Here is a 20,935-nt window from a genome sequence, read left to right as displayed (position 1 = left end):
ACTTTATCCCAACAAGGCACTCTGAGGTAATGGCTGATAAAATAATCTTTTCTTTGTGCCATCAGTCCTACCCAAAAACTTCCTGGCCGAGAACATCATTGTATGAATCTGGAAAACAATTACATTTTGTTTATTAGAGGGTTGAAGATCTAAAATAATGGGAGGCCTAATCACCACTGGGGTTACAAATATTCCCTTACTATTAAAACTATACTGGTTGTCTATAGGAAGCTGTGAGTTGGTATAAATATTAATGGTGCAATATATTGCACATATGTGTACAAGTATCAAAAGTCAAAATATGTCAATGTGCACTGTTTAATAACAACAATAATAATCATTTTGTCCAATTTAGTTTAAAACAGGAAAACTCTCAGCAGAAATAACTGAGCTTTTACTTTGAAAGTCCTCTGCCACGCCCATTTTGAGGATTTTTATTATAAATCAGAAAAGTAAAAAAAATGAATCAATCACAAATCAATCAGTCACAAATTCATCTCTCCTCATTCAAAACTTTGATTATAATTACAAAAAAACCCCATCTATTTTGTCAAGTACACATTTAGGTGAATTAAAGCAAAAAGGTGTTTTTCTTTTTCATTTTTTTTGTGTTTAAAGTTCAAATTAGTGACTCTACTCCAGACCCACGTGCGATTCTCTGTGGGACAAACAGTGTAGAGAATGGGTGGGTTATGTTTTTTAGTAGAGGGCGTCATACTGTGGGGAAATCCGTCCGTGTGACGTGACAGGCCGTAGACGACAGTCCAGCACCCAGCACCCAGCACCCAAGCACCTCGGCGTGTTGAGCAAAATGAAACATGGATGAGGAGGTCGCTGAAAGTTGGGAGGAGGCTGCTGACAGTGGGGTAAATAAAAAAGGCGCAGTACACCTTCAGTTAAAGGCCGATGCTACTTTAGTGGCTTTTCTGTGCTCAGATCGTGGCTGTCAGAAGTTGTTATAAGGTCGAGCGACTTCCACGGGCCAACAATGTGGCTAATGCTAACGTTAGCTTTAAGAAACTTGGCGAGCTAACGTCAAGTAACTAGCTAACGCTAACCTGGACTTAACCAACTACCTAACTAGTCATGTTACTTTCAGCTTCTTATGTATGACACTATCATGCCGTATTGTTAGCTAACGATGGCTACTGTATTTCTGTACATGACGCGAGTGAAACCCATTGAATTAAAAGTGTAGCGCTAAATGCTAAGGTGGATGTTGGCTAATGCTAAGTTAGCCATATATGGCTAACATGGAAAATCAATCAGTTAAATATTGGAGCACTGGTTGGCAAATGTACACACGTCGTTCGCGATGATTAAGTCCCTTTTATAAGCCAGTTATACTCATATATCACCTTCAGTTCTGCGTATGCGCCTTTTATCATCTCAATAACTCTTACTTTGGAAAAATGGTAACGTTAACTTGAACATTGGTTTAGCAGTTTACACTGTCACGTTAGCCTGTGTTAGCCTGTTGGACTGTTTTAGTTTAGTTCACGTACAAGATCAAATAATTGACGGACAGTTCTCGGCCGTGTTGTCAACTGGTGGCAAACTGGCAGCTAAGTCGGTGCCATTTAGCTGCCACATTAGCTGTGTATGGCAGACCACCACTGACATTAGCTCCTGAGGGCAAAAACGTGGCTTTGCAAAAGGCTGGCTCGAACCTGAGCAGCTAGTTAGGCTGAAGGTTGATAAACCTCACTGTTTGTCCCTATAAAACTACAAAACCAAACTTTCATTTGCCATTTTCGGTGGCAGCATCAGCCGGATAATCATAGCTAGCTGAGCGCACTCTGTTATGACTTGGCAGCTGTCCACACATGTATAAATAGCATGTAACTCAATCCTGCGTTCCCTCCACTTTCCTGCTTGCTCAATACCTGCCGTGCTTTGCTTCCTATACTAAATCAATCTCACTATGTTTGTTTGTTTGTTTATTTACACAATACATGTTTGGACTATTTTTCCCCCAACAGGAAATGGAAAAGCAGTTAGAAGAGAAGCTACGAATCAGCCAGAAAGAAAAGTAAGGCTGTCAAAATGTTAAACATGGTCCAAATGTTTGGTATTTTAAAAGAATTGCTTTGGTTTCGATTCAGAACTACACTGTTTTATGTGTTGAATATGACCTAAAACTTATTACACTTTATAATGAGCCATACAAGATCCAGTAATGACTTGATTCACTGGATCAATATCGTGGCTAATTCTGCCTTTATTAAACAGATGTGGTACTGTGGCCAGTGATTGATCCACAGTTAAAAATAGTCAGCATTATTATAACATTCAGTATTTCCATTATCTGTCACATTCATGCAGTCATAGTGTGCAAGCAGTTCATTTATAGTGCCACAACAATTGCTGTCCACATGTAAACTTACATAAACATTGCCTGCAGTGTATAGGGTTCAAATCCTGAATTATACCATGAGATATTGGAATCTGGAGAGAAAGAAAAATCAGATTACTGTGTGCCAACGTACTTCAGTTAGAAATCATGGGATTCTTTTTTGGCTATATATGTATCATCAAAGCTGTTGGCACTGCCTCCCTGTCTTTAATTTAATGGCCTCTTTCTGTCAGTTTTATTAGTTATTACACATGGCCTGAGAACTGTTGGTCTGCTCCTAGGGAGTCCAGTAATAATTCTTCACGATCTCCATTGAAGACAACCATGGTGATACAAGACGACTCGCTACCAGCAGCACCCCCACCTCAGATACGGATTTTGAAGCGACCTGCAAGTAACGGGTCATTGGGATCACCCTTGAATCAGAACAGGCCTACACCACAGGTCAAGTCTCTGGCCCAGCGTGAGGCAGAGTACGCAGAGGCTAGGAAAAGAATACTGGGTAGTGCCTGCCCAGAGGAGATGCTTCAGGACAAGCCTAACACTGACAGGTACTAATCCACGGATACTGACAGTTTACAGATATTATTCACTGTTAAATAAAACCTGGCTGAAGGGCACTTGTAATTGGTGTGTTCAGTTTTGTGCTGACGGCTGTGTTTTACATGTAAGGTAAATAGTTAACTAAGACATATGAAGCATATGAAAAAGTGTCATTTTAGGATCTATCCTTCCATTAACATCTTTAGATGTTGAATATCTAAATGGATTTTTCTCCAAAGCAAAGTACCATCCCAGAGTTCAGAGCAGTGTATTTTTTTATTTGCTGTTTGCTTGATTCTCAATGCTAACATCAGTTGTACTGTGTGATAGTATTTTTGGTTTGATGGCTAAAACTACAGCTGGCACATTGTTTGAGTCTCTGGCCTGACTGGATTTTAACTGACAGGTGGTGGAGCTTAAGAATAATAATTTTGCAGGACTTGATTGTTTCTTGCTAATATTTACAAGTCACTTGACTGAAAAGAGGAAATTCTTTCCACTTGTTTATTTGGATTCAATTGACAGTGAACTGTGTCAAAATGAAACAAAAAGTGGGCTAATATACAAAAATGAATAAAACTTTTGTTTGTGTGCAGTTTTGAAGCTAATGTTCCTAAAATGAAGATAAAATGCTATTAACATAAGACTACAGAGAATCTGTCATTAGGTCCATTCAGGAGAAAGATGTATGTTTAAAACAAGAATGCCGCTGAAATGAGCCAAGTGGAAATGAGCTGTGAGCAGGTTCTATCCAGCAGCGGGCACATGGAAAAGACTGCTGTCTCTAATTTAGTCCTGCTTCTCCTCTCTCTTCCAGACCAGGGCGCAATAATTCTACATTGCCTACAGAGGACACCCGAGCAAACAATCACACTGTCCGGCAGCCAGCCGGTTCAGACAGCACCCAAGGGTTCCGACAGCACAGATAAGTGGGCCCTGGGGCCTCCCAGCCATTGAGAGAAAAGACATCAGTGGCCTCCTGAGAGCAAAGACAGCACTGTTTTCTTAAATGTTCCTCCTTCAGTTCCATTATATCAGATGGGTTGTAAGTATAACCACACTGCTGCCCCACTGTTCTCACCAGCAGTTGTGTGGAACTGATGGAGAACAAGGATCTCCAGGAGGAAGCAAATGTGCTCTTTTCTCTCTCCAGTCCAGTCTGTTTGACACTGTGATTATAGACATCTTCTGCACTCACTGTGATGATCCCTTTAAAAGACACTCCTCCCCTCAGTTTCTCTCCTCCTTCAGACCCAGGCGGCTCCAAGACTTGAACAAAGGATGGCAGAGAGAGGAGGAGAAGTGATGGGCCATAGCAAATTGAGATAAGCTGATATTTGCGCAGCAGCTTTTCCCCAGCAATAATACTAGACATCACTTTTCACACCTGTCATGTTTTTATTGTTCAGATGATGGCTCACATAATTTTTTATCTTTTTGTTTGCTTGTCTTTAACCATCTATATGAGGGATGCTCTGATAAAAAAGTATTTCACATTATATATACACCACCAATAACCTGTTCATTAAATATTTAATATTGAGATTTTCTAAAACACATATATGTAGTTTTTATGAAATAGGAAACATTGAAAGTTTTTCACCTTTGTAGGTAAAATAGTAAAACATTAGTTTCTTCATACAGTTAAAAAAAAAACAACTTGGGCTACAGCTTGTGTTGTTAGATCTCTCACAGAAAATTGACCACTAATGTTGTCTTCTTAACTGGTACCTGCTAGGTAATTGAGCTGTTGGCATTGTCACTGCACCCCTATTATGTAAATTGCCATTTCTTTTTAAAATCTGAGGGTAATGGTCATGTGTGTCAGGTTGTATAACTGACAAGTTCTGTTTACGGTTTGTCCTTTGTTTTTTTAATTATGCTTTTCAGCTGTCTTCCTTGGACTGTCACTTCATTATTTCTATTTAAAAGTAAAAGCAAAAAAAAAGAAAAAAAAGAAACGAAGTTGGTATTGTGGATTTAAATGCATTTTTAAGTAGCTTTTCTGCCTTTTTGTATATGATGTCAGATCAGTATTTCAATCAAAATGAACCAAAAGCCCATTTTAAAATCAACATGTACATGTATCGATCAGACTAGATGTCATTTTTTAAAGATTGTGTTGGCAGCAATTCAGCGCAGGTCTGGATGATAGAATGAATTTACTGCTGTACTTCAAGCCTGTCCTTGGCGTCTCTGCCTCATCAACGGTGTGTTCTTCATGTCCTTCACTGATGTACAGTATGTAGGAACTCAGGTGCTAGCGAACGAGACTGAATGAATGAAATGAACTAAGATTGTATTTTTCAGTAGGTTTGGCTGTTTAAACAACCAATGCCTGTATTTAAGCTTGAGTTGGCACTTTGTTAGAAATGTTATCCAGATTGTGCGTTGAAATGTAATTGTAATGGCCACATCCCAAGATAACTGAATGCCAGTGTTTTTGAAAGAGGCATATTGGTCACAGTATGAAACCTTAAGACCTCTTGTTTAGTAACTGATGGTCCAGATATATTAGAGACTGGTTCAAGAGGAACTGTCTAGCTGTCCATTGTGCCCAGTAAATGTTCTTTTATTTGTTAAAACAGAAGAGATCTCAAAGCCATATTTAGTGGTGCATATCAGTACAGAAAAATGGTTGTACCTCCTGTATCACATCTTTATTTCCTAGGTTGTTGAGTTTATTACTGGAGCTGCACAACATGTCAGAGAGTTTTCATAATACTAGGAACAGATCTTGGTTCAGTAAATCTAGAAGTGACCAGGAGACAAAAAGGTGTAGCGGAGCTCTGAGTTACAACACAAACTGCTTGTAAATACTGATTTAATAAAACAATTTTCAAAAAATGTGATTTCATGTGATGCACAATCATTTCATCAAACTGCACCCACACTCCATCATAGTAGAGTTTCAGTGAGTGCTGATCAGTGAGGTCAGTGGCTTATTTAGAGTAATGTCAGATAACAAAAGGTAAAAAAGTACATGTAGTGTTAATTTGAGTGAACTGGCTCTTTAAATGGCTAAAACATACAAAGCAGGTTATGAATATTTACACCATAACATAAAAAATAAAGAAGCCTTGAAGACACACACTAAATAAAAATAGCTTTTATTAATACAGACCACCAGAGGGAAAGGCAGATGCTACCTGAAGCTGATGACTGTGCTATCTGTTGGTGACAGAGTCTGATTAAGGGGCGGCCATGTTGGCAAGTCACACAGAAGGCTGTGCAGACGTTTGTACAGTTTCTTGGACGGACGCCTTCCACGCAGTAACCGCAGACAGTTTAGGATGCCCATGTCTATCAGCAACTGGGAAAAAAACAAATACAGCAATTGAGTGTCCATTTTAAGTATTTGTCCATTATGGATGAAAGTGGAGAATAGGCTTTTTTTTTTACAGCAGATATTTTCCACTAATAACATGAATGGTGCCTCACAAAGGTAAAGCGTTGCAGTAAGCTGTGGTGGTGAGCCATATAACAATAAGAGGACTCCTAAACTGATGCCACCACATGAAATCCAGACTACATTCATTTTTATTTCCACCTTTGCCTCCAATATCAAAATGTGGAAGCAGAAACATTATCTGGCTTAATTCTTTGACCTTACACCGTATACACTGGTGCTGAGGATTATCTTTAGTGTCTTAGTCTATTTATGTGGCAATATTTATTTATAAGGGCAAAGTGTGGCCTTTTGTGTAGAGAGAGAGAACATATAACTTTTGAAAATCAACATTCTAGTATTAACATACAGTAGGAATCATTTTTTGTGAATTGTTTCATCTGATGCAGGAAGCAGAAATAGACCCACCTCTTCTATACACATGCTGATGTGTGTGTGTTTTTATTAATATTATTTATAATAATTAATATTATTTATATTAATTATCATACTTTCTCTGCTCCCTCAAAGAGCAAAGTAAGTATGACGAGTAGAAGGAGGTGTGGTGATGCAGTGTTGGTATGAGGAAAATCCGCAGTGACAGCAGTGAGCACATTTAGAAAGGCCACCTTGTTCACATGTGTGAATGTGACTGGCTTTACTAGTCAGCTGGTAAAACATGTACGCAGGGATAGCGGGAAAGGAGCAGGGTCTCCCACCCCTTTGGTAGCTCAGCAGATGATGCATAAATACTGCAGTGATACCGAGCATGAATAACACAGCTGATGCAGATTACTAGTAGTGAGTGCAATGCACAGCACTATTAAAGTATGCATTTTAAAATTAACACACCTGGCAGAAATAACATGAAGAATATATATTTTTTTATATTTGTTGGCCAACTATGCTAAGCCAACTGTTTTAATGTAATCTGAATTTGACCAAAGAAGACTATTAAAAAGTTTCATATACTCACTTACCTCCACAATAAAACAAGTAAGTAAGTTGAGAGCAGCCACAGCAATGAGCAGCATTTTGAAATTCATGTCAGGGATGTTGTATAGTTGAAGCCAAGGAGAAAGAAAAGGTACATGAAAGACCACAAGAACAGTCATCAGTGCAAACAGGATGAACACCAGTATGAGGAAAATCACTGAAAATAGAACAGACAAAAAAAAAAAAAATCACTTTTTAGTTCATCCTAAATGTTTATTATTTTATTTAATAAAGCTGCCAATGAGAAATAACTTCATTCAATTTATCAGCATAGGTCTGAATGCATCACCCCTAAATTATTATTCTGGACATTTTTGCTAATTTACCATTGTAGTAGAGAGGTTTCTTGTGAGGGTAGCCCTTTGTGACCACCACAGCTATGATGATATACTGGAACCCTGACAAGCCAAACACACTGAAGTTTTCCATGTTGGGAAGATTTTCTTTTCCAAACACTGTTGAATTGAGTGGAATATACCTAAAATAATAAAGAGGGTGAAGTTTTATATTATTATTGAAGTCCATTAAATGTAGATGTGTGGCCTGGACCTAAAATGTTCAGTGAGTGCAAAAATAAATATAAAACATGTCTTTATGATATTCAAATTTGTAGCTATGTGACTTTTTACTGACCAGTCCTGTGAGGTGGTGATGAGGAGCGCACCCAGCTGGCCCAGGAAGATCATGCAGGTGTGCAGAAAGATACTGGCCAGGACAGGCAGGGACAGCAGACTGGCTGGTGGCCTGCAGGGGTGCAGCTCATTACTGGGGCCTCCTTTTCCCATAACGAAGACCAGCAGAGTCACCAGAGGCAAGTCAAAGAACAGGAACTGCCAGTCACCCAAGGTTGTATGCATCTGCACATGCACATTAAGACGTCACATTTCTTTAAGCAGTAAATGTGATGGAGGAGACTGCAGCCATGAAAGAACTGCTGCATTTATTTAGGAAATGATTTATTCCAGATAATGTTGCAAATTTGTACTCAACATGAATCCTGACAGACTGTCTTAGAATAAGCCGTGTAAACTTCTCTGTCCAGTTTCTGGCATTGATTTATTCAAGGATTTGTATGGGTCACATCTTACGGATAAATGAATAAGAAATTATAGAATATGATCAGTTTAACAATCTATTGTTGCAATTTTTGTCAAGACTGTAGTCCTGTCATCAAACTGTCATTTTTTACTCAGCTGCATATCTCCCATTCTTAGGATACTGCTCAACAGTGAATTCCTCTTAACAGGCTGGTTGTGTGCTTTGTGTTTAAAATTGGGCATCAAAGTAAGATGACAGTGATAAAATAAAAAAACATGATGATCCAATAAAACTGATGAGTTTTAATAGTTGGTTAAATAGTACTAATTTTTTAAAATAATTTTTTTACACACATTTACACAATTTATTCATGATTTGTTTTAAGTTTTCTTACTGAACCAATATTGAACAACTTGAGTTTCCACTACACTAATACTGGAGAGAAATCTAGATGAAAAGCAGCAGTGTGTTGAGGTTGACTGGCGAGGCACTGAGCAGAGAAAAATGGCTACTTTAAAAGTAAACGTGTGATGAATCCACTCACAGTGTAGAGGATGAGGACGGAGCAGAACTGAATGAGGCTGTACAGAGCCATATATCTGAAGACACTGAAGGAGGTGACCAGAGAACACCTGCCCTCTCTGCACAGGCAATAAGGAAAGTTTTATCATTCCAATTCATAAAGTATGCTGCAAACAGTTACTGTTAATGACATCATTCATATTTCAGCTGCTGCGTTTATCCTCACCTGATAAGCAGAGGCACACAGCTGATGTTTTCAGTCTTGGAAGTGAAAGTTGACGCGACCGAAGCCTCGGCTTCAGACAGGGAAACCCCGACATCAGCAGCTTGCAGGGCCCCACAGTCGTTGGCCCCATCTCCACACATACTCACCCGGTAGCTGCAGCAATAGAAGAGCATGATAACACATTTATTTAAAGATTTAAATAGAAATTTTAAAAAATTGTAGGTCTGTAGACCTGCTGTTCTTTTCATTCCTTCACTTTCTGTGTCTGAACTCACTTCAACTTTTGGAACTCCTTCACCAGCTGGGTCTTCTGGTCAGGAAGCATGCGTGCAAATACTGTGGCTCGCATCAAAACCTGAAATGACAGGAGAACAAGAAAAAGGATCTAATACCTCTGTTTGGACCAAGACATATTTTAATCACAGTTCCTGTCACTACTCCACTAGCTGGTATATGCGTTTGTACATCAGCATGGTTCATTATCAGAGTATTCCTGCTAGGGTTAAACAGGTGTTTACCTTTGGCAGATACTCAGGGAAATGTTCACAGAGGGAAGCAAAGGACTTGCCCTCAATAGCCAAGTGATAATCAAAACCGCTCTGATACAGGCCCTGGGAGGAGAGGGGAAAAACATCAAGGACAGCAATTAAAAGTAGATGCATGTTTCAATGTGCACTTAACCTGTGAGCATTTTCTTACATAGCTCACGCTGTACGAGTTATAAAGGGACCCAAACTCTAGGACTTAAGTTTTGATTTGGACTTCCTGAGTGTTGTGTCTGAGCACGACCAACCTGAGTGATGATGGAGCTTTGGGTGCCACTGGCCTCTTCATCTTCCAGGCTGAACATCAGAGTGGGCCTGGACTCATCAGTGTGGGGGGTGGCATTGACAAATATGACCTTCTCCTTGGATAATATCATCCCACAGCTCTTTGCTACATTGACTGCTGTTAAAATGTTGTCCCCTATGTAAAAAAACAAACAAACAAACAAAAAAAAAAACAGAATAGGATTTGATACGATGGAGCACATGAAGTCAGCATCCTTTATCTTAAAGGCTCATTGAGAGAAATTCTACCGGGAATAGAGGAGAGTATCAAACATAAGCATGTTAATGCCTGCAACTTTATAACAGAAGTAAGAGTAACTGCAGAGTGTAATTTAGTTATAGTGTATACAAATGACAAGCAACTCTCACCAGTGGCCATGACGCTGCGAAGGTGTGCAAGTCTCAGGGTGTTAATAACGTTGGCACTCTCTGGTTTCACCAAGTTCTTCATCATCAGTAAGCCCAGAAACTGCATGTCTTTCTCCACTTCCTCTCTGTGGACAAACACAGTGGCATTCACATGCAGTTCTAAAAGTCCAAGAACGAGCTCTGGTGCCAAAAAGAAACTGTAAATACAGACAGGGTTCTCACCGTTTAATGGTTCTGAAGTCAGTGCTGCTATCTAATGGTTTATAACCAAGCGCAAGAACCCTGAGGCCTTCACTGGAGAAGCTGTGCAGTTTGCTGGAGAAATGCTCTGGCACTGTATAAAGAAAGCATCCCATTCAGTATACAGTAAGTGTCATGTAAAAATGTAGAGAGAATGAAAAGTTAACTAATACATTCTTAGCTTTAAAGCTTCACTTATTACTAACATTACGTTGCTGACCTGTTTCTGCTCGGCAGAGGCTGACAACCATCTCTGGGGATCCTTTGATGAAAGCAAAAGCTGAGCGTCCCTCACAGGCCACTGTCACCACACTCATCCTCTGCAGGGCTGAGGAGAAGGGAAACCTCTGAACAATGGCCACCGCCTCACTTATGGACTGTCAGCAAAATGAAAGAGAAGAATAGTTATTCATCACTGAAAACTTCAGGCACATACTGTCTCTTTTATGGCTCACAAGTTAAGGTTTTCCAGAGACATCATCACCTTTCCATTGAAAACTGTAAAATGAGCAGAGATTACACTAAACTACTGATGTGTCCACAATTACATTATCATTTTCAACAGAAAAGGAGCATAAACCGTAATAACTACATCTTTGTTTGGCCTCTTACTGAAATGTAACACTGGGGTTGAGGGATGGAAATAATAACTGTACAACAACATTACAGCGGTTAAGGGATTACTCATTTATTAACAAATAAGCCCTATAGGGGTTTATTTGTGTGGCCTATATGAGAGTTATGGTAGAGACTCACTGCGCCTTGAGCTTGCAGGTGGGGAGCAGGGGGTCTCATTACAGCCAAAACTTTGTGGTGTCCAAACTCTGCATCCAGCACCTTCCCATCTCCCTCTGGCTCCTGGAGGGTCTGGAAAATGAAATTCACTAGAAGATGTTACAGTATAAGTGAGAGGATGGATCTGAGGCCTGAGGCGTTTAAAAAACAAAGTGCTTCTTGAACCGTTGCAAACAAGAAGAGGGAAACTTTAAAACCATTATTTGAGTTTTACAAGGAAAAGTCTACTACCTTTCTTACAATATCTGTGATATCTGTTCATGGGGGATTGCACAAAAAATAAATCTATTTCAAATAATGCTGATATAGTAATTTATTTACAAATGATTGTTTTATGTAGACTGAGTTAAACGTGTTGGTAATACTGAGTATAAATAACCAACACTTGTGTTTAAACGAGATTTAACACTAGAGAATGATTTTGTAAGTAAGGTACTAAAAAATGTATTTTAGTATCAAGAGTATTAAAACCCATATGTCAATAGTATCAATAACTCTTTTCAATACTATTTTTAATAATGTTCAAATAATGTCCTTCCTTGTCAAGTACTTCTTGAAGTGAGAAAGGTTTATACTATCGTACCCATCCAGTGGACTCAACCATCTTGAGCTCAAGAGGTTCTCCGAGCGTCTGACCTCGCAGCAGTGTTACAGTGTGACAGCAGGCCAGTCCAGAGAGCATGGGCCCTGGGAGCAGGAGTCTGGGCTCTGGGACCAGCTCTGAGAACCCAGTGGGTCCCCCCTCCATCACTCCCCACACATCCAACCCTTCCTCTGTCAGGGTTCCTGTCTGGGAAAACAAAAGTGTTCTGAATGAGTTCAATTTCAACATCTAAAGTAGCCAAGACTGTTCCCTACATTTACACGTTTTGGACTCACCTTGTCAAAGCAGCACAGTGAGACCTTGCCAAAAACATTGATGCGTGGTGGACTGATACAGAAGACGCCATGTCTCTTCAGCCTGTTCTGTGCATAGATAGTACCAGCGGTGAGGGCTGCAGGTAGGGCAGGAGGCACAACGATGGTCACAATATCCAGGCTCCTGATCACCAACTGTGCCACAGTCACCTGGACAAACATCCAGACACGAGTCTGTGGTATCACTTTATTTGTTGCTGTTATTATATAAAAAATAAATAATCATTAATTGCTAAATAAAAACAAGCCTTACACTGCAGCATACACTTACTTTAGCTCTGAAGAGGACCACAATGCTGTAAATGGTGCCAATTACAGCTGAAGCAACAAAGATTGGAAAAGTTTTCAATTATCTTGAACTATTTTTGAAAAAAAAAAAAAACTTGAAATACATAATGTGTGTAACTCAGCTGTAGAATTACTTTTGCACATTTAATTACAGATAACTTTAGTTTTGATCTACACTTCAACCAAAATAGGTTAGTTTGCTGTTAAAGCTCTTACCAGCACCAGCCAGGATAATTAGGAAAATGGCAGCATCCCGGTAGAAGCGAAAGTTGATTGGCTGAGGATACAAAATGGAGCTAACCAGGTTACCTTTGGCTGTGAAAAACCCTGAGGATGAGAAATATGCCAAAGAACTGGTCAGACTTGGAGAGCAAATGTAAACTGTTAACTTACATCTCACATCAGATCATCAGATTCTTTACACACCAGTGCTTGTGACAACAGCAATAGCGCAGTCGCCTCTCAGCCCTCCGCCCTTGGCCTGGATGAGCTGAGTTCCACAGAAGAGCGTGTGTCTGCGTTCACTCTCTGAGCTGAATTTCCTCTCACCTGCCAGAAGTGGGGTTTTCAGCACCGGGAGACTTTCACCTGGACACAGGGATATTGAGAGCAGGTTAATACGTTTCACTGGAGGAGACAGAGACAAACTTTCACTAGGGAACACCATGCAGCAAGACAACAGAAGGCTGGTACAGATGTATTTATAAAATCTTATAAAATCCTAACTTATTATTTCTAGGTTGAAATAATACCAAACTGAGATGTGATGATTACCTGTCAGCATGCTTTCATTGACCAGACACTCTCCAGCCAACAGGGCAGCATCACAGGGAAGCAGCAGACCTTCCTGAGGGATGATCAGACAGTCTCCAGGGACCAGCTCCAACGAGTTCACACACTCTTCCACTGAGAAAACACACAACTCACAATCATTGTCCTTGTAGTGGGATCTTAATTAAATGCAAAATGACTGGGCAGAAGAAACAAAACAAACTCATTTGCTGGTTAATTTCCTGACTTATACTCACATTATATTCACCTTGAGTAATACAATGTGACAACTGGTAGTATACCAATTTATATGCCTAGCTACTCCTTCAGTCTAATAAAACAGCCTTGAAATAAATCTCCCTTTCATGAAAAATAAAATGTTCAGTTTTTACTGAAAAGGTTTTAGAGAAGTGTACAATAATTTTTTACACACCAAAAACAAATGGGTTTTAAATTAGTCAAAAACAGTTAAATAAAGCTGCATTTATTACAGGACTTCCTCACTTTTGATTTTCAGTGATGTGAAACAGGGAACTGTACCTGCTTATAGTGAGTAAATGCCAACTATTACTGTCTAACACCAATATCAACATCTGGGTTCATCATCTGTTAAATCAGATTTTTACTGTTTTTGGCCGACTTCTAATTACATTTACTTATCCCTACATGAAATAAAGGCTATGAGTCAAAACCATGAACCTCTTCTTAAACCCTTTAACAAACAAGAAACCGAGGTAATAAAAAGTGTGTTTTTAACACCAGGTCACATTCTCTCACCCTGCCAGCTGCCTTGTTCCTTTCAGAGTCAGTTTTTTCACACTATTAGAATTTCATATTGAAAGAGGAACAAAATCTTACCTCCTGAATTTCTGCGTATTGTGACATTTGTGACCAAGCGAGCCATGTTGTGAAGGATGACACTTTGCTGTGGAGTGAGGTCAAATTACTTTTATATACTAATAGTAACACCACACCCTTATCCATAGCTGAACAGATCATAAATTATAATCAGATTAAATATCCCACCACAGACTCACCTTGCGAGTCTCATAAAGTGAAATACTGATAGAGATGATGGATAAAATGAATATGCATATGGCGTAAACATAATAGTCATCAATCGACCACAGGATGATGCTGAAGACTTGGAATACATAGAACGGATTGAGGACCTGAAGTTCAGACAAACATGAAAAGAAGAAACAGGTTCAGTTCATTTTATCTGGATTTTGAATAAAATAGAACTTCAAACCACTGTAATAAAAAAAGATCTCAAGCTGTATAAGACTTATTGACATCTCACCTCCTCAAAGAGCAGTTGCATGTAGGGCTTCACAGGCACATCAATAAGGTTGGGCCCATAAATTCGGCTCCTGAAATAATACATATTACGAATGACTCGGCAATGCCATCTGAAATTAAAGAATCAGTTCACCCCTCAATTAATGCATCCTTTCCTACCTCAGGCTCTGCTCCATGGGACTCAGGCCCTTTTGGAAGCCATACAGGTCACTGCAGGTCCAGTCGTCATTGAGGACACTGCAGACAAACACAAGTGTTAAATAAGTGTATGTTTTAAGGCATTTTCTTGGATCACATTTTCAATATCAAACCAGTGACTACTGAGGCAAATTAGTACTGCTTAAAAACAAATTCAATCCAAATATACAGCATAAACTTTGCAGCTCAGTATTCAGAGAAACCCCAATTGGTTTCTGGTTTTCCTGTTTCAGTACCTAACACGACAAAAAGCTCCTTTCTTGTCCAGCCAGATGTAGCGCAGTCCTTCAAATAGGAAGTAGCGTAGTGGCACATTCTGTAACATAATACAGGTACTTTGAGTCTGAGAAAGATGATCACACAAAACATTATTCTGCAAGAAATGATCCAGCTATTTGCTTTTTCTCTACCTCCTCCTTGCACAACTCAGCTGTATCTCTTGAGTCAGTGTTCTCCAATTCACCAGTCATCTCCAGACTGAGAGGAAAAAAGAAATTAAGCTGCAGATGTAGTGATTCTGACAGATGTGTGCATAGGAAAGGCTAAAAACAGAGAGCTGACCTGCCCTCCTCAATCTCCTCTGTGAGCACCTCGACCGCATGCTGCTGGCCAAAACTGTCCTGCAAGGAAAGATTTTATAAATACATCTGTACCTGCTAGAAACTAGATGCTGATCAGTCACGATAAGAAAAACGCCACCGACATGGTCCCATTCTAAGTGTATTTACTCACACATTTCACTACTCACACATGAAAGGTGCTATACAAATAAATTTGCCTTTGCCTTTAAGTATCTATCTATCTATGAACTCCAGTTTTAGTGATAATGCCAGTTGTTGAACAGGTTTAATTCTGAGAAGGAATCTTCTTACTCTAATTAGTAGAACTTCTGCAAAAGCCAGAGGGCAGGAGCAGCAGCGGGCGAGGACACCAAGCCGTGGACGCCAGTAAAACAGAACCAGGAGGCCACCCAAAGACAGCAAGGCTGCGAGGCGACACAACCACACCCTCCAGCACACCCACTTATAGCCCTGAATATCCTGGTGGGGCAAGAAAATCAGACAGTCTATTCAGATTCAAACAGAAAAATCAAACAAAGGTCCATATTCTACACATCATAAAGCTGTCAGATTGTGACACCTACTTATTTGCATTCAACAGTGGTGTGTGGGTTTAAACCACTGATTGTTCCTTATCTATAAATACAACTACGTTAAATGCATATCTCTAAGTTCTCCATCTGCAAGTGTCAGTATAAGAGTTAATGCTGAAACAAGCAAGCAAAGCACTCCAACACCAACTCTTTAACACATCCATCTGTCAACTAAGACTGATTATTTACATTTTCTGCATTTCTCCCATCTACTTGTTTGTTGCTAAAATAATCAAGAAATTTGCGGCTATTTTCATTTTAGCAATAAGATTAGAGAGGTTCTTACCATGTGTGAATCAGGACTGAACAGGGGATCTTGTAGACTGGGTGAGGGTAGTCCACCCTCTCCTGCAACACAACACAACACAACGAAGTCAATACTAAGTCAACTGCAAACTGAAATAACATTTTTGCATGGCAGATTTGGTACGGGGGCTGACCTGGACTGAGATGAATGGATGTTTTCTAACAGACACACATTCATTAAAGTCTGAGTGGTGTTTATGGATGTTCAGTTGTAATTTCTGATCATTACTTATCTATTAGCAAGACAGTAATCCCTCTAGTAGTCCTTTACAAAACAGGTGAGATTAGATGAGACTCATGTTACCATGAACTGAACCAATAAGGACTGAACACACCGACGAACCTGAGCTTGTACAGAAACGTTTGTTACAGAGGGTGCAGATAATGTCAGTGTGCTATAAACTCCTACACAAGGTCACATGTTAATATCAAAAATAAGGAGATTGTTAAAATACCTAAGTGCAGTGAAGGACGCTGTTTAACCGGATACTCGCTTCCGCTTCCCGATCGTCGCGACATAAACCAAATTCATTCATAACTTTACTGCAGCGCTTCCATAAGAAAGCTGAGCGTACCGTCAGTTTCAAATAAATAATCAATCAAACAATAAATAAAGCTCTACAAAAATGCCACTTACCGTCAGTGAAATCGGCCCCTCCCTTCTGCTTCTTGTGTTTTCAGGACACCTGACTTTCACATTGGTCCACGCATTAATTTCTGACAACACACCGAGAATCACACGTTGTCAACCAAGACCAGCGGAAACAAGCAGCTTTTCATCTCTATAAAGACGAAAGATGATCATGAACAACAAGCTACAGAAAAGAGTCTTATCAACTCAAAGCAAGTAAAACTTTCCTCATAAAAAGAGACGATGTTTTACTGTGTACATATCCACTGGGTCTATACTAAAATTTGAAGTTGAATTTACTTGTCTGTCTTGTTGCTCTGTATAGCCTGTAGGATATTTACTGAAGCTGTATAAACTACATATATATAACCAACCCATTCTGGGCTCTTTACAACTGTTTCATTATGCATGTCTGTAGTAAAATCATGTGAAAGTTGACAAATGCTGAGGTTTTTTCTCAAGTCACATGCTTGTTTTGTTCCAACTAGGCCTCTACCCCGAACGCAGCCGGAAAACTCTGCCATTAAGCCCCTTTGGCTTTTCAGTTTAAAGTCATGAGGTTCACTAGGTCTCAGACCATCTGGAATTTCCTGTTTAAAGAAACATTTATTTGAAACCAAAACTACTCCCATATCAGCCAGTATGTCCTCCATGTGCAAAGCAACAAACAAACAAATTCATTCACATACCTCAAACAACTGTCTCAGCAGGCACAGGAATTCCAGGTATCTGATAAATATCACTATGTGGCTTTTAAATCACCCTCAGCCCAGACACCAGTGACTCTATGCAAAGGAGGAGAAGAGCGGAGGGCATCGTAGGACCAAAGTAAAAACTGAATCTCTAAAACATGACTTTATAAATCCAGGCCAAAGAACTATGGACAGCCCTAAGAGCGTTGAGGCTTTCACTGTAGTCTCAAAGTAGGAAAAAAAAGTGAAACCAGTACACACACATGGGCAGACACAAGACAGTCATCTGAGCTAACAGTGCAAAAAAAAAAAAAAAAAGTAAAAGGAAGTAGATGCAGCAGCAGTGGACCGATTCTGACCAATACTGATCCGATACTGACTGATTCTGGACGTCTGAGGCCAGCATTTAGATATGTGTCCTTATAAAGAGGCTCTAATCAGTATTTACATAGTAATATACCTGTAGTGATAAGCCCACAGCTAGTCATAGATTCTGATTCTGTATTTTCCTTTAGATTTACCAAGTAATTTAAAATCTGTCAACTCACTCTTTTGGTTTTCCAACCCACATTATTGTGTTTTGGTTCAGTGTCACTGCTCTCATCATGTCCAACAACAGGCTTTTATTTTTATATGAGATAAAAAGGTGACAACCTTTTCCCTTCTGATGAACAGAACAATCTAACATTTACCTTGTGTTGCCTATTAAGCTGACTAACCATTATATTATGATTATTATGACAGACTATGGAGTTTGTTTTGGACAATATTAAACCATTAAAGCTGGTTTTAGCTAACAGTTAGCTAACAGCTAACAGCCTTGTCTGGAGGGGACGGTTCATTAATAACATTAAACTCGCTTACCGCTGCCGTCCATGCTCTTTTCGCAGCCTCATTTCACGCCATTGTAATTAACACAACAAATATCCAGACATAAAAGCTTCTTTATAAACACCCAACTGCCCCATCCTTAAACTTTTTTATTTTTTTCTACGGAATGTCGCAATGGCCAAAAGAGTCACAAGCGCCCCCACGTGTACAAAGCAAGGCCGTCACACAAATACATAAAAACACCTTCGGTTACCGTAATGCCTAGAAAATGTGTTCATTGGCTTCATGTGTTCTCTATATAACAATATTCTTCTTCTACATTGATTCTAATTATATAATGATCATATTATATTATAAAAATGTCTATAGACTTTTGATTAATAATATTTCTTGTAAGGCTTTTGTCTATTAAATCCCACAAACCTCCATTCAGATTGTGAAAACTCACTGAAACATCTTTCTGTTCCTATGACATCCATCCTAACTTTAAAGTAAGGTTTTAAATAAGAGATTTTTTAATAGCTTTGTTGAAAGCCAAATTAAAAAATATCTTGATGTCTGTCAAAAATGGCTGTTGTTTTGAAAAAGAGAGTAACATAATTATATGAACTGTAATATTTATATACAGCTGGTTGGTATTTTCTATCCCAAACCTCTACCATTTATTATGACAGAAATGATCCAAGTAGTTGTTATAACAAGATGTCGTATTTAAAAAAACATCAGTATCATTATAACGTCAAACATATAGCATGGAAGTATTTTGTAGCAAGCCATTTATTTTTGTCTCATTAGATCCTGAATGATTGTTCATTTATCACCAAAACAGTGCTGTGTTCCTTCTTCATCCAGTGTGTGTCTTCATTATGGGCTCAGCACATATTTATTTAACACATATTTAAATATTTAGAGTCAGAAAACCTTTTTTTCTAAAGAGTAATTACAACCTGCCCAGCTTGTCACAGATGTTTTAATTTCCATGAAGTTGCTTTTTAAGTCATCAGCATTTTCTTGATTTCTGCAATGACCTTTCTGAGTGGAGACCCTGGACCTATAGAGTCAGTTTTTATGAAGCAAACCTGAAACTAGCTTTGAATATGATCAGTACAAAAGAATTCCTAACACAGGACATAGCTGAGTTCAAACTTATAAAATAATGGTCAAATTAAAGTATATATCATGAGAAATGTCCGCTTTTGCTTTCAGAAGAAGAAAACGTTAAAAGAGACCAGAAAGTATGCATGAGAATCTCTTCCCACTGATCACTGTGCCACCACAATGACAAGTCATTAAAGAAAGCCACAATTCTCAAGAACAAGTGCTTGGGCACAGAGGAGAAGTGAACCCTGCATCTACTGATCATAAGACTAACCCAATACCTCCCGAGTCATCACGCCTGACAGATAACAAGACCACTGTGCCACTGTTGAGAGATTTAAGAAAACCACAGTTATGAAAGACAAGTATTGGGGCACAACAGGGAAGTGAACACCTCACCATGTAATCATAAGACCAAAGCATTAACCACTGAGCAAGTGAGAGAAAACTTCAAATTCATTCGGAAGAAGTGCCAAGCTGCCAGGTCACAGGTCTAATTGTCCATACACTAAATCAACAATATTGAACAAATTCAATTCAACTGCATATTTTGACAATTTTGCAATTGTGGTATTACTACAATCACAATATGAAGACTGAAGTATGCAGTTTGCCACAAGGGTTTTTGAACTGTGCACCTTCTTATCATCACACTGAATTTTAACCACTCTACCACTCTAGCAAGTAAAAACCATTACAAATGATTATTTAATGAATTCTCTATACTTTGCCATCAAGAGATTCAACAATAACAAAACATCAACATAAATAAAAGCTCTTGAAACTGTATTGCAAATATTTAAAATGTATCATAAATATTGTAAAATGCAAATAATATAATCTTTGAGACACACTGTCGTGTTGTACAGAAGGCTGTAATACTGGATACTCAGTTTGCAAAAGTAGGTATACAGTCTCCCTCTAGTGGTAGCTTGAATGAACTGACTTTAATGTGTTTACATTACGTGGTAGGCTTCAGTTACTTAAACGACTTCAAGCACAGTAACACATTAGATAGATAGATAGATAGATAGATAGATAGATAGATAGATAGATAGATAGATAGATAGATAGATAGATTTCAACAGACATCTTTCTGACTTGACGTTTATCTTACGTAGCCCCGCCCCTATGTGTTTTCGTATGACGTAAGACGCACAAAAGTGCGTCTTCGTTGTTGCCTTCAGGTGCTGCCTCCCAGTGCTTTTATCCAATCATCAGACTACAAATTGGCACTTAATAATAATGACCTTTTATTTTTTATAGCTGCAGAGAAGTAAGAACAAAATGTGCATTAAGAATGAATATGGTCTGTTTTTTAATCTGTGCTGAAGGCACCATAAGCACCTCTGGCTCATTTTATTTCTCAGGCGCCAAAATGCAAACAGCTTTCAGTTTTATTTTCAGGACTGCTTTGGTTGTTTTTAATTTTTGCTTTGATTGA

At 39.0% G+C, this 20,935-nt stretch overlaps 2 protein-coding genes across 2 annotated transcripts; one reads left to right on the top strand and one right to left on the bottom strand.

Moving 5' to 3' along the window:
• Positions 1-730: 730 nt before the first annotated feature.
• szrd1 (SUZ RNA binding domain containing 1) lies at positions 731-5,751 on the top strand. Its single transcript, XM_026331974.1, has 4 exons — positions 731-866; positions 1,983-2,032; positions 2,638-2,907; positions 3,717-5,751. Exons 1-4 carry the CDS (start codon positions 819-821, stop codon positions 3,826-3,828), a joined length of 480 nt encoding a protein of 159 aa, XP_026187759.1. The 5' UTR covers positions 731-818; the 3' UTR covers positions 3,829-5,751.
• Positions 5,517-18,568, bottom strand: atp13a2 (ATPase cation transporting 13A2). The gene is made up of 32 exons (XM_026331973.2): positions 18,427-18,568; positions 17,560-17,655; positions 16,877-17,021; positions 16,220-16,281; positions 15,653-15,820; positions 15,342-15,400; positions 15,191-15,257; positions 15,017-15,096; positions 14,742-14,819; positions 14,584-14,653; positions 14,318-14,452; positions 14,139-14,205; positions 13,284-13,415; positions 12,936-13,097; positions 12,726-12,836; positions 12,493-12,539; positions 12,183-12,371; positions 11,887-12,093; positions 11,265-11,375; positions 10,729-10,885; positions 10,491-10,602; positions 10,269-10,393; positions 9,863-10,035; positions 9,588-9,680; positions 9,345-9,424; positions 9,070-9,222; positions 8,866-8,962; positions 7,917-8,140; positions 7,610-7,761; positions 7,268-7,440; positions 6,049-6,212; positions 5,517-5,650 (listed from the first exon to the last, which is right to left on the bottom strand). The coding sequence occupies exons 4-32, from the start codon at positions 16,220-16,222 to the stop codon at positions 5,605-5,607; spliced, it is 3,435 nt and encodes a 1,144-aa protein (XP_026187758.1). The 5' UTR covers positions 16,223-16,281; positions 16,877-17,021; positions 17,560-17,655; positions 18,427-18,568; the 3' UTR covers positions 5,517-5,604.
• Between the last annotated feature and the right edge of the window lie 2,367 nt (positions 18,569-20,935).

The sequence above is a fragment of the Mastacembelus armatus genome, chromosome 7 (genome assembly GCF_900324485.2).
Source record: "Mastacembelus armatus chromosome 7, fMasArm1.2, whole genome shotgun sequence".
NCBI lineage: Eukaryota > Metazoa > Chordata > Actinopteri > Synbranchiformes > Mastacembelidae > Mastacembelus > Mastacembelus armatus.
This window is presented reverse-complemented; position numbering and strand designations above follow the sequence as displayed.